Raw genomic sequence first — 16,706 nt, forward strand, 5'->3', positions numbered from 1 at the left:
GGGTTGGAAGAAGTATTCCCTTATGTAAGTAAAAGTAGCAATACCACACTGTAAAAATACTTCATTACACGTCCTGCATTGAAAAAGCTTTATTAAATGATTAGCTAAATGTAGGCTACGTAAAGTAAAAGTACTCGATCTACAGTAAAATGGCACTTATAGTGTTATAGTATTATATATTATAGGCTGTTATTAGTTTATTGTTACTAATGCATGTATATGTAGCATTTTACTGTTGTAGTTTTGCTGTATTTTAACTATTTCATATACTGTTGGGTAGTTAAATATATAACAATGTAGGCCTATATGTTTTGTATGTAAATTCTTAATTTGTAAAGTAGCTGTCAAATTAATGTAGTGCAATAAAAACTACACAATTTTTACCTCTTAAATGTAGAAATGCTCAAGTGAAGTACAAGTTCCTCAAAATTGTAGCCTACTTATGTACAATATTTGAGTGAATTAGTTACACATTTACAGTGCAACTTATAAACACTTTATAAGAAAGTGAAATGTTTCATACTGGAGGTGACCCTGCTGTCGTTGGGACTGGTTGGTTGCACACTTGTTGATGCTGACTTGATGAACATTCAGTCTGCTGAGCGTTGACGTGGTAAGCGACCTGACACCCCCAATATGGTCCCTCCGGCCAGACAGCCTTTTCAAGAAACGGGTCAGTCCCCACAGAGCTGGTCATCCATATGGAGAGAGAAAAAAATCATAGCTCCTCCATCCATCCATCCGCAGTGCGTAGCCTTGACCTCACATAGCCTCTGTGCCCCGAAAAACGTCAATCCGATGTGCCCTGAGTCCTTAAATTAGCTGTCAATTAGTGCAAATTAATCAACTCCTCGCCTAATTAAGCAATGCCGCCGGCAGCTACCAAACATGCCATTGTGGAGGAGCCATGAGAAAGCTGCGGGGCTTGCAAACTCTTTCTGTACTGGGGAGAGGGAGGGAGGCGGGGGCATCCCATCACATCACGCCCTGCGAGTGCTTTGGGAAAGCAGAGACTCTGGCTGTGCTTTAGTTTTTCCCCTGACTCGGCTCTACATGTGTGCTGTCATCAAGTTGTCCTGCACCCTGTTTCAGCACGATGTCTGAGGGGAAACATTTGCTCACAATCTGTTAGTTTTGGAAAGCAGATAAAGAGTTTTACACCACTTTGATCGTCCTAATAAAAAGAGACATTGAATGCACCATGTGTTTCATAAATAGAAGTTCATATGTAGGATATGACTTGTTGAGAAATGATTCTTATGTGCAAGAATCTATCAGTTAATGCATTCAGTTATGTTGCTGCTGTGACCTTGCTGCAAAGAAAAAGTTGTCTGCTTATTCATTATCACAAATGCATTTTAAGCTTTAGCAGTCACATCAGCGGGATGTGATATTCATTATAGTGGGCGGCTTTTGCTTGCAGCTGCTTATCAGGTTTTGACCTGCTGCAGAGCTACACCTGTTTGAAGGTTACACAGGCTGGATGCGTTTATCATATCTGGGCTGTTAACATCATTTCTAAAGCTCTGAGAACACTTTGTTCCTAATTTTGCTTAAAAAATGCCACGTGAAACAGAAACAGGAGGAGTGAGAGGAGCAGAGAAAGGATGTGGGGTTGAGCGGGTGGTGGGGGGGGGCAGATAAACAAAAAAATTTCCAACAGCTGTTTGTTTTTTAATCTGCAGCCGTCAGATCCTGCAGGTCTTTGATGGGCAACCCAATCTACACGAATGACTGAACTAAATCTTCCCTTAATCTAGAGCCTTATTAGGCAGCCTCTCGTCTGCATGTAAATCAGCATGCAGCCATTTTCATATAGAAGATGGATTATTAAAAGCCTTACAGAGAGGAGAAGTGTTGCACTATCAACAAACAAAAAGAAAAGCCTTTTATAGATTGAAGTGATGATGGAGTGAAAGGGGGCAGTAACTCGCCTGTAATTGACGGGTCATCCTGACTCACACCCTTCAGTGTTAATAAATGACTCGATCCCAACAGGCTGATGTGTCATTAGCATATCCTAATAACATCGATTTCTTCATTAATAGCATTTCCACTAAATAGGCCCTAATTAGTTTCAACTGGCCAGCCACTAATTGCAGCAGCAACATTTTTCTCCTTCTTAATCAGCAGCTCGTTGCACACTGTTTGATATAAAATATGACTGTGCAAGGCGGATCTGTTGAGGCTCTGTGTGCCTGAAGTCACTGTTCATGTTGTTTTAGGTTACATTTGTGTGCGTTGTGTAGATCCACGCAACAATTCCCCAGCATTTTCTTGTTTTGCTCTGTAATTTACGTCTTTATTTATTCAATTACTTGAGATATTATTCTATTATTATTATAATTACACTATCACTTTGATGATGCCCATGCAAATGCGTGCAAAGTAAATCTATTGGACGCCATACTGTACACCATTGCACCATATATGCATTAAATGGGCCAATGCTTATTTTTATTCTAAATGATTTGCAATAAAATTCATGCTAATGTAATAAACACTGAAATTATACCACAAGCACAAAAAACAAAATAAAAAATATTCATGTAATTTCATGAGTTTTAATTTTGGCACAAAATATGTAAAATTAGCTTTATGATAATGAGAGTGTTCTCTCTTTTAACCGCTCAACACTCTCATTATCTGATTGGCACTGAAAAAACAAGAATAAACGATGAACTTGGTCTACATCTTTAGTATTATTAGAGTATTTAAATAAATAGGTTAATCCAAATAATAAGCATATGTTTCTCTTTTTTTCCGCAATTAAATCACAAAAAAACCCATTTTAGAATAAGGCCAACATGCATGGTGTTAACTAAAAATGCAAATAAATACATTCAAAAAATAATAAGAATTGTCTCAATAATATCAATAAACCAGAAAAATTCATCAACTCCCTGAAACTAAAATAATAAATAATAATAATAAATCATAATTTCACTAAAGATAGGCCTACACGACCTTCCTATACCAGACATAATTAGCCATTATTCAGTATTTAATTATTATTATGCATAAGAAAATAATTAATAACAGGTCAGAAAATTATTTAATAGTCTTACACTTGTGTCCCATATTCTGTATAATATCCCCCTCTCCTCCGGGAAATGTTGCTGTGATTTAATCTGCTCTGTAGTCTGTGCTGCTGCTGCTGCTGCTGTGGGATTACAGCTCCGTGCAGGACCGTGCAGCAGCAGCAGCAGCACAGTGGGTCCATATCGTCCAGCTGTCGTTTTTGGGAGGGCCTTTGATTTGCGTGTGATGAGTTTCCCATAGCATCTGGAGATCAATTATCCATCCGTGTGAGCCAGTGGTTGGACAGAGAGATCATAGCTGCCTATGTGTATGTGTGTGTGTGTAAACTACTCAGCAAAAGGCATATACATACTGATTTATTCTAGGAGATTGAGGTAATTTTGCAGCATTTCAAAGGTAAGTAAGAGGTGTGAAATAGACGATTTAATTAGGCCTAACGAAAAAAATTATATAATCAATGCTATATCTGCAGTGAGTTTATAAGGGCTTAAACAATATGTGGTGTTTGTACTATAAATGATGTAAAATTGTAGTTTTAATTTCCCCTATCTTTGTCATTTTTAGTCTCTATAAAATGTGCATTATTCTAGGTTCCTTTTTCTACAATAGGATGTACGATACGATACGATACAACTTTATTGTAGGTTTGCACTGAAATTAATTTTGCATCCATAGGCAGCTCAGTTTGAGAAAAATTACAAAATTACCATCTGTCCTCTGGATTTACATGTCTTTAGCAGCACATTAATTATTATTTAGCAACAAGATGTACTGATGGACAAAATGTAGTTTTCATTCCTCAGTTCATCCTCTCCCTGCAGCCTTGAAGATTTCGTTCCCTCCTTTCTTTCTTTCTCTCTGTAGCCTAAATCCCTTCCTCGTTTATCCATATAGTCCTGAGCAAAATGCAGATATGTATCCAAGAGAGGGCGTATAATGCATCCATGATCCACAGGAATCCTGAATCCTTGCAGCTGATTGGCTGCTGGCTGCTGCCTCTTGTTGGTGATGGACCTGTTGGATAAAAGGAGCATTTCTTCTCTAAAGGGACTCTGGTGTGTTATATACAGAGAGGATCATGCACTGGGGACCATCCTGTATGTGAGACGGTATAGAATAAAGAAATAGCATCCGAAGATGACGGGGAAACAAGGTACAGTGTTGTTGGAAAGTTTGCATTTATCAGAGAAAAGCTCAAACGGAGGGAGTAACAGCAGCAGCCAGTATCAGCAGCCGAAGAGCAGCAGCCACCATCCGCCCACCAGGTGCACTGGCTTCGGCATCCAGGAGATCCTGGGGCTGAACAACAAGGAGCCGTCCGCGGCCCCGAGGAGCCCGCTCAGTCCGCTCAGCTCGCTGCCGGCCGGGGCGCACCTGATCGCCGCCAGGTCCCTGCTGGGCCCCGGTGGTATGGGAGTGGGTGTGGGTGTCGGGATGGGATTACTCAGCCACGGAGGGATCCCGTCGTTTTACAGGCAGCCGGTGTTTCTGGAGACGGTGCTGTCGGACGCACAAGATGTTCACCTGCAGCCACACAGCAGGTCCGGAGGAGGAGGGCCGATGGACACCAGCCAGTCTGCCAGCTCAGGTCTGATCACTGCATTGCATTTAATATAGTAAATACTGAACTCAATGCTAAACTAGTTTTGCTTATTTCCAAACTAGACTGATGTGCATGCTTGCATAATTTTTTTTTTTAATAAAAAAATAAAAAATGTTTACTACTTATGTACTTAATTAATATATAAGTATTCATAGAAAATACTGAGCTCACTAGTTTTGCTTATTTCCAAACTGGACTGATGTGCATGCTTGCATAATTATTTTTTTTAATAAAAAAAAATATATATATTTTTTTTTTTACTACTTATATACTTAAATAGTATATAAGCAAAATGATATAAGCAATGCTATATCTGCAGTGAGTTTATAAGGGCTTAATCAACATGTGGTGTTTGTACTATAAATGTATTGATGTAAAATTACATCAATACATTTTAAGTACTTATAGCAATAATAGATTTAAACAGGGCAAAGATAAGCACAGTTCATAGTATATTTGTGTAGGTATATAGAGCCTATATTGAATACCCTTTTCCTGCCTTTTAGTAAGAGATGTTGTGAATGAGGAAATAGAGTGATTTAATATGACATTTGTGCTTGTAGTATATAGTAGTATATAAGTATTCATAGTAAATACTGAGCTCAATGCTACACTAGTTTTGCTTATTTCTAAACTGGAAATAATGTGCATGCTTGCATCATTTTTTTTTTTAAATTGTATTTGTTATTATTATATGTTGTTATTATAACATTGATTTCTTCATTAATAGCATTTCCACTAAATAGGCTCTAATTAGTTTCAACTGGCCAGCCACTAATTGCAGCAGCAACATTTTTCTCCTTCTTAATCAGCAGCTCGTTGCACACTGTTTGATATAAAATATGACTGTGCAAGGCGGATCTGTTGAGGCTCTGTGTGCCTGAAGTCACTGTTCATGTTGTTTTAGGTTACATTAGTGTGCATTGTGTAGATCCATGCAACAATTCCCCAGCATTTTCTTGTTTTGCTCTGTAATGTACGTCTTTATTTATAAATTTACTTGAGATATTATTCTATTATTATTACACAATCACTTTGATGATGCCCATGCAAATGTGTGTAAAGTAAATCTATTGGAAGCCATACTGTACACTTGCACCATATATGCAATAAATGGGCCAATCCTTATTTTTATTCTTAATGATTTGCAATAAAATGTATGCCAATGTAATAAACACTGAAATTATACCACAAGCAAACAAAATATATATTATTATTATTATTATTATTATTATTATTATTATTATTATTATTAGGCTGATTAGTATTGTCATTGTCTGTTGTTTGACTTTAGATTAAATAATTAAAATGTAATGGCCTTATAAAAATAGCATTGTTGTGTCAGTGTCAACACTATTTATTACATTTATTCTGAAAATTGAAAAAACGCTCTTATAGATGTTATTAACTTTAGTATTTTCTTCTGTGTTTTTTTTTTTTATCCAGACTCAGATGATTTATCTTCAAATGAACGAAAACTCTCAAAGTCATCAGTAAGTCAGAGCAAGAAACGCAAGAAAAGACGCCACCGGTTAGTGTTGATTTCTGGTTAATAATGACTGATATTGTTATGTTTTAGAAATGTTTATCATCATATTGCAGAAATCACAAGACTGTTTTTTTCCCAGTAAAATAAAGTAACGAATCTAGGCCTACAAAATCAATGTGCAATGCTTATTGTTATTTTTTATTTTTTTTATTTATTATTATAGCCTTATTGAAAACAGATAATAAACTTGTCAAATTACTGATAATAATTTACTACAAATTGGCCACAGATCGCTTGTATTTTCTTTCATTACTGGCATCCAGAAATGTGAAGCTTTGCCTGTTTGGTTTGCTTTTTACACCCAGGAACATGGATAATAAAAAAAAAAACTTAGTTTTTTTAAATTGGCTCTTATTTAACTATAGAAATGTGTTCAATGTTGTTTTACCCTTTGTGTTTTTATTTCTTAATTATTTTAGAATCAGATTGGCTCACCCTTTAGTTTGATATCTGCAGGACATAATATATTATGTTCATTATGTCCACACATATTTGAAATGAGAACCCGTTTCCAACAGGACCATCTTCACCTCCTACCAGCTGGAGGAGCTGGAAAAGGCCTTCAATGAAGCTCACTACCCGGATGTTTACGCCCGCGAGATGTTGGCCATGAAGACAGAGCTACCTGAAGACAGGATACAGGTAAGAAGATCCTAGTTCATGTGTTGTTAAGCTCATAATCAGCATTATTCAATCGAAAGTTTACTTGACGATATTTGGACTAGCATCCTGATATTAATTTTAATTTGGCACATAGACAATTTTTATTTGTTTCACTTTATTTTCACTATCGAGTGAATTAAATACATCCTTTATGGTTCACTTTAACATATGAATCAAGCCATATTTGAAATGACTCAATTCATAGATACATGCTATACAGGCACTTCTTTTAGAGATTTTTTTTGCAATAAAAATGTTACATCTGAAAGAAATAAGACACGCTGACCCTTTTAATTTTATTTTTGGCTAAAATGTGAAAAATAAATATATTTTTATTTAAAAAAAAAAAAAAAACATTTTGATCTATATTGACTTTGCAAAATATTTAATAGGCTACTTGGCTAATCAAAGCCAATTAAAGGCAATCATATGATAAAGTTAAAGCATCTTATATCAATATTCATTGAAAAGATTCGATACAATTATATTTCTTTAGACTGACACACATCATAGACAATTCTTTTGAATAAGCTGTAGTGTCTTTAAAACATAATTCATTTTTGTTTTAATTGATTAGTGTGAATATTATAAGGCACATATTATTGTGTGCCTTCTGAATATTCACCTGTAATCTCTGTGTCCCATCAGTGCTATAACAAACCTCCTGTATAATATGTGAGTAGCAGCTGCTGAATGTGAAAATTTTTTTTGTTTTTTTAATTAAAAAAACAAAAAAACATTTGATCTTTATTGACTTTGATATGCTCTCTGCAAAATATATAATAGGCTACTTGTCTAATCAAATCCAATTAAAAGGCAATCATATGATACAATTAAAGCATCTTATATCAATTTTATTGAAAAGATTCGATATAATTATATTTCTTTATAGACTGACACACGTCATAGACCATTATTTGAATAAGCTGTAGTGTCTTTAAAACACAATTAATTATTTTCTAATTGGAAAAAAGTGTGAATATTACAAGGTGCATATTATTGTGTTGCCTTATGAATATTCACCTGTAATCTCTCACTGTCGAATGTCGAATGCGATTGTCGAATGTCGAATGTAGCAGCTGCCGTGCTGTTTAAGGTGGAGATGGTTCTCGGTGATGAGCTGAGTGTCTGAAGCTGCAGGCCGCTCAGCTCTCCTCTCCTGCAGCTCTGCTCTCCTCTCCAGGACACATAATCTCTCATCAGGAGCAGTTGGATGTGAAACAATTTGTTCTCGGAGAAGGATCCGCTAACGACCTAATCAAGCTATCAAGGCGGAAGAAGATTGCAGTGTGACCTGGACCATCCATCTGCCAGGCGCGCCTTTTAATCTCATTCTCATTATACGCGCTTGCAACAGTATACAGCCCAGAATAAATAATAAAAAGAGGAAATAAATAAGCCCTAGGCCTGCTCCCATCCTAAATAACATTAACACCCAATTTTCCTCATTGAGTGTAATTAGTTAAATCAGAGGGAGCTCTGGAGGCTGGCTGCTGGCTGGCTGCTGGAGAGACGCAGGGAGTTCAAATGAAATAACTACATTGAATTTATTAGCACGGGTCAATAGCAATGCTCCCACGAGTCCCGGTAGTTTAATTTCCCGTGATATTTGCCCGCCTGCCCGCCATCGATTGGGCCTGAAATTAACTTATTTTTCAATCAGCCTCGTTGTGCCCCTGGGTCAATCCTCCTCCATGCAGCTTCACACTGGCTTCTTTTGAGGGGCCACAGAAGCAATTTCTCATGAAAAAAAAAAAAAAAGTATCTTGTATGAAATAAGGGTTATCATCAGAATTACCAGAGAAAAAAAAAAAAAGCATGAAAACGGTTTGATCGTTTTCAATTTAATATCTGTCCCCTCCATCTCCTCCTCCTCTCTTCTTCCTCACAGAGGAGCCTCAGCAGAGTGTTTAACAGTCCTGTGTTGTGCTCTACTATCAATTTGGCCTCTCTCTCTCTGAGCTGACAGAGAGCCTGCTGCACACAGCTTCAAGCAGTTGTTGGCTGCAGGGCCAAGTGGAGTGTCATGGTGTGTCAAACCATCTATAATGTGGCCACAGGTAGCTGGTGATCAGCTCTGACAGCAGGCACAGATATCCTTCACACCTGTAGCCAGCAGTTTATGGGAAATCAATGGGCTCAATCCAAAACGGTGCACTTGTTATCTTAAGTTACTTTGAATCACACTGGAGATTCACAAATAGGTCATCTTTAAAATCACTAAATGCTCACTAAATAGTTGAGTAAGAATGGCTTTAGTAAAGGTTCATAAATTACTGAAGGTCAGTTAGAAGCCAGTCATAACAGCTTTTGGGTTGCCAGTAGAGTTGCAATAATTTATCGATTAGTTGTCAATTATTAAATCCATCAGTTTGAGTAATTCTTTAGAGAAAAAATAATAAACCAACTAATCGATTAATCGACAGTGAAAATAATCATTAGTTGCAGCTCTACGCCAGGTTATGAAAAATTCCCATTTGATGGTGTTTAACCTTTCTAATAATGCAGTAATAAATAAATACCGAGGGGTTTACACTTTATAATATACAGCACCACCATGTCTGCAGTTATAAAAGGTCATCAATAAAGAAAATGGCTGCAGAGGATGTAGACCAAAATCCAAATAGAAACAGCAGCCACATTGATTTTTCACAACCTAACGACCCAAAATGTAGTCTTATTGATAGCTCATAACAGCTGTATGAAGTATTGGTAATGTATTTATTAATCATTAATAAAGCCAAACCCTCTTTAGGGTGCCTTTGCAGTCGCAGCTCCAAAGCTATCAAATGTCCTCCATTGAAACTTTCAAGACAAACCTCAAGACATACTTATTTTCAATGACCTTTGGTTGTTCATAGTGGTTTTAATGGTTTAATGTTTTAGTATTTTATTAACTTTTATTTTTATAAATTGCTCTTGCAAGTTTTATTCTGTTTCTCTTTTAGATTTGTGCACACATTGCCTTGTGTATTTTTCCATTGCAACCTATTGTTGTTTTGTTGATATTTTGCTCGCTGTCCACTTTAATTTGTACAGCACTGTGGTCAACTGCAGTTGTTTTCCAACGTGCTATACAAATGAACTTGAGTTGACTTAGGGTGCCTTATTAGAAAGTGGTACCAATAGTTGCATCTTGCACTTAAGGAAATGCAAACTGCATAGTTGGATTGTTTGTAACCCTTAAAAGAAACCACTAATCTCACAGCCATTTCCAAATTATTCATAGTAATCATTATAGATCCAAAAAAGCATAAAAATATACCAAATTTGGTCTCAAGAGCGTAAATGTTTTGTAGCTAAACTAACCTTTGTTCCATTGATCCAATACATATTTTCCTCACTGGCAAGAACTGGACTTATTTTTCTTATTTGGTACTAGTGGCTGATAACCGGGTGTTCTGTCCTCCGGTCACAGGTCTGGTTTCAGAACCGCAGAGCCAAGTGGAGGAAGAGGGAGAAGTGCTGGGGCCGAAGCACCGTGATGGCTGAGTACGGGCTGTATGGAGCCATGGTAAGGCACTCCATCCCCCTGCCAGAGTCCATCCTCAAGTCTGCCAAGGATGGCATCATGGAGTCCTGCGCCCCCTGGCTGCTCGGTGAGGCTCATGTCGTACTGTCTCCCCCATACAGTCAGCATCATTGTCTCATTGTGTCAACAGTTCATGGTTGTTTTAATAGTATGTTTGCCACATGATTCAACAGCATTTCTATGTGAAAGTTATTTACGTCTAATCATAACCACAAAGCAGTGATGGACTGATACTGTGTGCTAAATAGATGCTCTATTTAGCTAAGCCTGACCCTTTAAAGCAAAGAAACATCCTAAATATAGAGAACACGGCACTTTGCATTACATAAAACATTTTCATCCTCTCCACCGGTCATCGCCATCGTCCATTCAAGCCTTATATTCTAAACCGGAACTATTTTTGCTTGCTATTTTCAGTCCAAGATGGCTTACCAATCAACAGACGCTATTCTAAATCTGAATACCCGCAACTCTTTGCAGGGATGCACAAAAAGTCCGTGGAGGTGACCGTCCCCCCGGCAACGGGACAGTGTGACGCGCCCCAGCAGCCGAGCTCTCAGAGGGCGGAAGAGGCCGAGGCGGAGGAGAAGAGGTCAGAGGTCAAGTCTACCATTTCTAAAGAGGAACTGAGAGAGAACAGCATTGCTGCACTCAGGGCCAAAGCACAGGAGCACAGTGCCAAAGTGCTGGGGACGGTTTCTCATGACAGACTGCTGGAGGGCACACAGGAGAGACAGGCGGCCGAGGAGAAGGATCGCCTGAGTCCAGCAGAGGAGGAGAAAAGTCCGTAGAGACTATCACGTTCCTGTGTGCTGGCTGCACTTTCACAACATAACTCACTGTCCTGCAGGTCTTCATCCCTCACTGACTTCTCTAAAACTGGCCTGGACTTCTTTAAGGAGAAAACTCATCTGGCCGTCACCAGTTCACTGCTGCACAGAAGATGCAAAATGCACTTTTTCTGATTTACTTCCAGTTTTTGTTGCTTATGCATAGTAGAGAAGATTTGGCAGAGTGGGAGTAAAGTGTTAATATTGGTGTATATAGATCCCACAGTGATATATAGAGCCAGTTAAGTCAAATTTTACTACAGTTATATCATATTAATTAGGACTACCAATGACACAGTCAAGTGCATTTCATTCTTGGCATTCATTTTCATGTTAATGTACAGTTATGAAATAAGAACCATCCCACCGACAGAAAGTAATTGTTGTCCTATATCGCGTTGTATATACTTGATATATTAATCTCGCTCACTGAGGCACAATTTCTTGTAGTCTTAAAAATGTTTGTGTTTTCATTTGATGTATAACTCAGAAATATAAAGCATAAAATAGCCTTTTATTAAATGTGGCGTCTATTTGGTGTCTATTTATTTTGCTTTCCTTTCAAACAAAATGGTCAGCTGCTGTCAAGGCATCACTGAAACGTTGTTGGAGTAGCTACTTGTTGTCACTTGATGCTCCGCTGGCCAGGCTCATTAGGACACCGTCCACGGCTGCATGCTTGGATTAGCCCCTATAATCCGTTGCAGTTGAGAGCCTTCAATTTCAGATTAAACTAGGGGACCGGTGCTTTTGGGACGGGAGAGAGTTGGAAAGCACCCCACCCAAGCAGAATGACCTCAGCCTGATTTCAAATCAATTTAATAGATGCTATTATTACCAGCCGACTCTCGGGCTGTTTCATCCTCTTATCTGAATACTTAGCCGATGTCTAACAGCTTCATTTTCCCCATAAAACTTTCTATCAGACCACTTGAACCCAGCTTTACAACACGTCTATGTGTCCGCATTAGCCCTAATCCATATCACATTTTACACTTCAGCCTCAGTTCCTTCCTAATGAGTTGAACAATTGAGTTCTACTCCAATTAAACAGGGAGCAGTTTCAAAGGGCAAGGGACGACTATTATCAGTATGCTGCTGCATGTCTCGGCGCTGAATGGCCCTCAGATTGGAACCATAATGTCACCGGATGGGGAAAAGGTTGCTAATTACGTTGTTGACAGAGATAAGTATACACACAATAATTAATGATGGCTGGGAAATGGACTGGAGTGTGTCAGAGTGATAAGAAATGAGAGAATGAACCCGGGGCCTATGAACTATGAAGTAGGTAAAATGACACTGTGCAGGAATTCTTTCATATCTTGCCTATATGGGCATTTCCCCCTGTGCACCTGTCTACGAAAAATCAAAGGTGTGCTTGAGCCTTCACAGTCAAGCTAGAATGAACCTGGGAATAGTAGTGATTGGTGTATTTTGGAGTGTAGATTTCGGAAAGATGCTTGACCACATAAATACTGTTAGAAGTAAAGAGAGGTATGCTTGAGATTTGAAGTGATGGAGAGCTCATGCCACAACATTAAGGAAGTTTTGTTTTACATTAAAACCTTAAAAGACAGATACACAGAAGCACATCAGCCACCATGCATCCTCATTAAGGCTGTCAATCGATTAGAATATTTAATTGCGATTAATCATATGATTGTCCATAGTTAATTGTTATTCATCGCAAATTAATCACACATTTTTTTATCTGTTCAAAATGTACCTTAAAGGGAGATTTCTCAAGTATTTAATACTCAAATATGCTGCTTTATGCAAATGTATGTATATATTTATAACAAAACACAAAACAATGACAAATATTGTCCAGAAACAGGTACTGCATTTAGCATAAAAAATGTGCTCAAATCATAACATGGCAAACTGCAGCCCAACAGGCAACAACAGCTGTCAGTGTGTCAGTGTGTTGACTTGACTATGACTTGCCCCAAAATGGCATATGATTATCATAAAGTGGGCATGTCTGTAAAGGGGAGACTCGTGGGTACCCATGGAACCCATTTTCATTCACATATCTTGAGGGCAGAGGTCAAGGGACCCCTTTGAAAATGGCCATGACAAAATTTTGCATAAGTCTGGAGCGTTATTTAGAGACAAACTAGATGAACATTGCTTGGTACCAATAGATTCTTTAGGTTTTCAAGTTTCATATGATACCAGCATCTTCAATCTAGCTTTAATGCTTAAAGACATTAGTGGCGGTAAGACAAATTTGCATTAATGGGTTATTATTACGTTAACTTTGACAGACCTAATCCTCATCCATTAAAAAAATACACATTAGTGGTTTTATTTTGAGGTCAGAACCTAAAATCAGCTACAGAACCGTCTCTCTGGGCTGACAAAGATTCAGTATCTTCAGCAGAAGTGTCCCTCAACACACATTGTCTTGAACAAAAATTTCCATTTTTGAAGTCACCAAATGATAAAGATAGCCAAAAGTGATTCTCAGTTTTTAGCCATGGCTTAGGGATGACAATGTTGGTCTGTTGGTCAGTCTGTCGGTAGATTAGATAGATTACCATGACATTTTGACAGACCCCTCAAGATGAATTATAACTTTGGTGATCCCTTCACTTTTTATATGGTGCCATCAACAGGTCAAAATTTCAATTTGTCCTGCTTTGGTTTATGACCAAATACCTGCTAAAATAATGACATTTCCATCAGCCATAGCTGTGCTTTGTGTTTAATGCTAATTAGTAAATGTTAGCATGCTAACGCACAAAACTACGATATAGCAAATATGAGCCTATACCTGCTAAACGTCAGCATTTAGCTCACAGCACGGCCTCATAGAGCAGCTATGACTTTGGACTCAACCTGACGTGAACCTGACTTTTTTGGCCCTTAACTAAGCCAAAACCTTATTAAAACTTAAAATATGTAACTTGTGAAGGATTCTCTGGCAGCAGTATTTTCAAAAGAATCTGTCTTCAAACATTTAGTTTTAGTTTTAAATTTCAGGAGAATTAAACTCACATTTTAAGCAACAAACATCATAAGAAGTATGATTTTGCACATCCTCTTTTAAGAATTCTCATGCAACCCAATAACCATTTGAGCCCGAGTGACAGAAATGATTTGCAATAAACCGAGCTCTCGCCCCCAACCCAATTCAGTTATTGAGGCCAAGACATATAGAGTGAGGATTATTCCTCTAAAGTGCAAAGCTATGTAATCCCCTGAGAGTGGAATAGAAGGTTATGATAGATCAGATTTGCTGAAGATCAAGCTGTTTACATTGGATATGAGGAGGTAATTCACAGTATCCCTTGTGATGGACAGTCTGCTTGTTGAAGACCATCATAAGATCATCTCAATCCATGCAAAGTAAGATCAGAGGGAGGTTTATGGGAAGATTTCCACTAATGCAACATTAACATTCAATTTCTTTTTGATGGGGTTGTGAGCAGTGTGATTTCATCGGTGAGATTAAGTGAATGTAGATCATTTTGGGAAGACTCTTGGATCCAGATGCTGCTGAGTTGAGATCTAATGCAAGATGTAGTTGAACTGAATTGAAATGTGGTGTTGTTCTGCCCTCTGCTGCACAGATTTATAAGTACAACTAACGTATGTTTCAGAATCATTTAGAGCTGGCTGTTGTTAGAGCTCAATCTTTCAAATATATATTAAAAAATTAATTAAATTACAGTTTCCAGATTATTTGACTATTTATGCATCATTTATGTCTTCTGATATATCTCTATGAGAATTCATTTGTGATCAACTTCTTCTTATTAGGCTACTCATAGGCAGTCTGGCCACATGGCTGGATTAAGCCCAGGAGAAAAAAAACAATAACAAAAAAGGAAGAAAGATTTAAACTAACATAATTTTAAAAATACAACAAAAGTTAAACAACAATAAGAAGTACACAAAATGTGCAGAAAAACCTAACCAAGCAGTGGAAAACAATCCAATAAAAACAATGAAATGCATACAAAAAAACAGTACAGAAAAAAAAGAAAATATATCTAAACATATCAAAAGATAATTAGACATCATGAATTAAATGTGATGATAATTTCCTTTTAAAATGTTCTAAGGATAACAAGCTCTTAATAACATGTATTTTTGGTGTTCCATATTTGTACACCACGATATCTGATGGAGTACTGGCCATGTTCTGTTTTGTAAAAAGGCAGGTGAAGATGATTAACCTGTCTAGTATTATGTGAATGAATTTGAGAATTAGATTTAAAGAAGTTGCTAAACGATGATGGTAAAGAAGAAGGCAAGAACATATATCCATATATAAACACACATATCTGATGAATATTTATGTCATAAACTGAAAGAATGTTCAGTTTCCTGAACAGTGGAGCAGAAGCCTCCTTAGAGTTTGACAAAGCTGCCAATCTTACTAATCGTTTTTGCAACAAATAAAGTTTATGAAGATCTGCCCAAACAATATTACCATAAATCAAACAATCAAACAATCTCACAACAAGGTCCATTAATAGCTGTTCTGGAGCTTTTGGTCAAATCACATGTTCTTCCTCAACAAATGACATGTCAATTGCAATTACATTTACTCTCGTTACTTTAACTAAGTCGTTTTGGGTAGGCCTACTTGTATATTTCTTATGTATTTTTTTAAATTTAGGCTATAATACTTTTAATTAAGTAGCTACTTATTACATTTTAAGTCGCATCTGTAGATGATTTAAAACAAAAGTCACATGAAAAGTCCTGATAAAGTGTGAGAATAGAAATCAGCAGCTGCTGCAGAGAAGAAGCTGCAGGTGTGTCTGCGGCCGTAGGATGACGTCAGCCTTACGTCAGAGAGGTGACGCTCCGGAAATTATACGTCATAAATGTTTGCGTTCACGGAGCGCAGAGTTCACGATTCGAGGCGACTTCAAGTACAGTCAATTAAAGTATCAAATATGGGGTGGGTTAGCGTTATTGTACCTCTGCATAGTTAAAACATGTCTCAGTCTAACGTTATCTATATTATTGACGGAGTTAAAGCGCTGTCCCCGGCTAGCAGCTAAGTGACAACACGGTGTTGGTGACCGGTAACTAGGGACCGGTAACCAGGGGAACGCTGGGTCCGGCTAGCACGCGATTCTAAATGCTAACATGCTCATAGAGGAACTTCTACCTTCAGTGAGAGTGGACTGGTTTAATGCAAGGAGAATGAACGAGAAGAGGAGTTGAACCTGGAGCCCATTGTGAAGGACCTCGTGGTGCTAAAGCCTGGCAGGATGCCGTTCAGACAGGTGAGTACAACAACACACTGCTGAACTCTCCAGATGAGAGCATCAAAAACCACGGCGTTGCCTAGCAACGTAGTTGAGTGTGCCCTTATGATAAAAACTGTGCAGTCTCTCCTTTGCTGTTTATATCATTTATACATGTCTATAATATCTGCTTTGGTGTTTTTTTAAATTTATTCTACTGTTGACTATAAAATAAGTTTGGTCGCCATGGTGTCCATACAGTGTAATGGTT

The 16,706-nt window shown here is 37.8% G+C and overlaps 1 protein-coding gene and 1 long non-coding RNA gene across 4 annotated transcripts in view; both read left to right on the top strand.

Moving 5' to 3' along the window:
- The first annotated feature begins 1,706 nt into the window (after positions 1–1,706).
- vsx2 (visual system homeobox 2) lies at positions 1,707–11,734 on the top strand. 2 transcript variants are annotated; one of them, XM_074660503.1, is made up of 5 exons: positions 1,707–4,630; positions 6,092–6,176; positions 6,713–6,836; positions 10,276–10,456; positions 10,807–11,734. In XM_074660503.1, exons 1-5 carry the CDS (start codon positions 4,180–4,182, stop codon positions 11,178–11,180), a joined length of 1,215 nt encoding a protein of 404 aa, XP_074516604.1. In that variant the 5' UTR covers positions 1,707–4,179; the 3' UTR covers positions 11,181–11,734. The 2 variants fall into 2 exon arrangements, with proteins under 2 accessions (XP_074516604.1, XP_074516605.1); XM_074660504.1 differs by having other exon boundaries at positions 10,870–11,734.
- A 4,237-nt stretch (positions 11,735–15,971) lies between these two features.
- Positions 15,972–16,706, top strand: part of LOC141783170 (uncharacterized) — a 57,763-nt gene continuing 57,028 nt past the window's right edge. The window contains exon 1 of one of the 2 annotated variants that reach the window (XR_012597221.1): positions 15,972–16,474. This is a non-coding gene — a long non-coding RNA (uncharacterized LOC141783170). The remainder of the gene's footprint in view (positions 16,475–16,706) is intronic. The other variant, XR_012597222.1, reaches the window with a different exon arrangement.

This window comes from Sebastes fasciatus, chromosome 15, assembly GCF_043250625.1.
Source record: "Sebastes fasciatus isolate fSebFas1 chromosome 15, fSebFas1.pri, whole genome shotgun sequence".
Lineage (NCBI taxonomy): Eukaryota > Metazoa > Chordata > Actinopteri > Perciformes > Sebastidae > Sebastes > Sebastes fasciatus.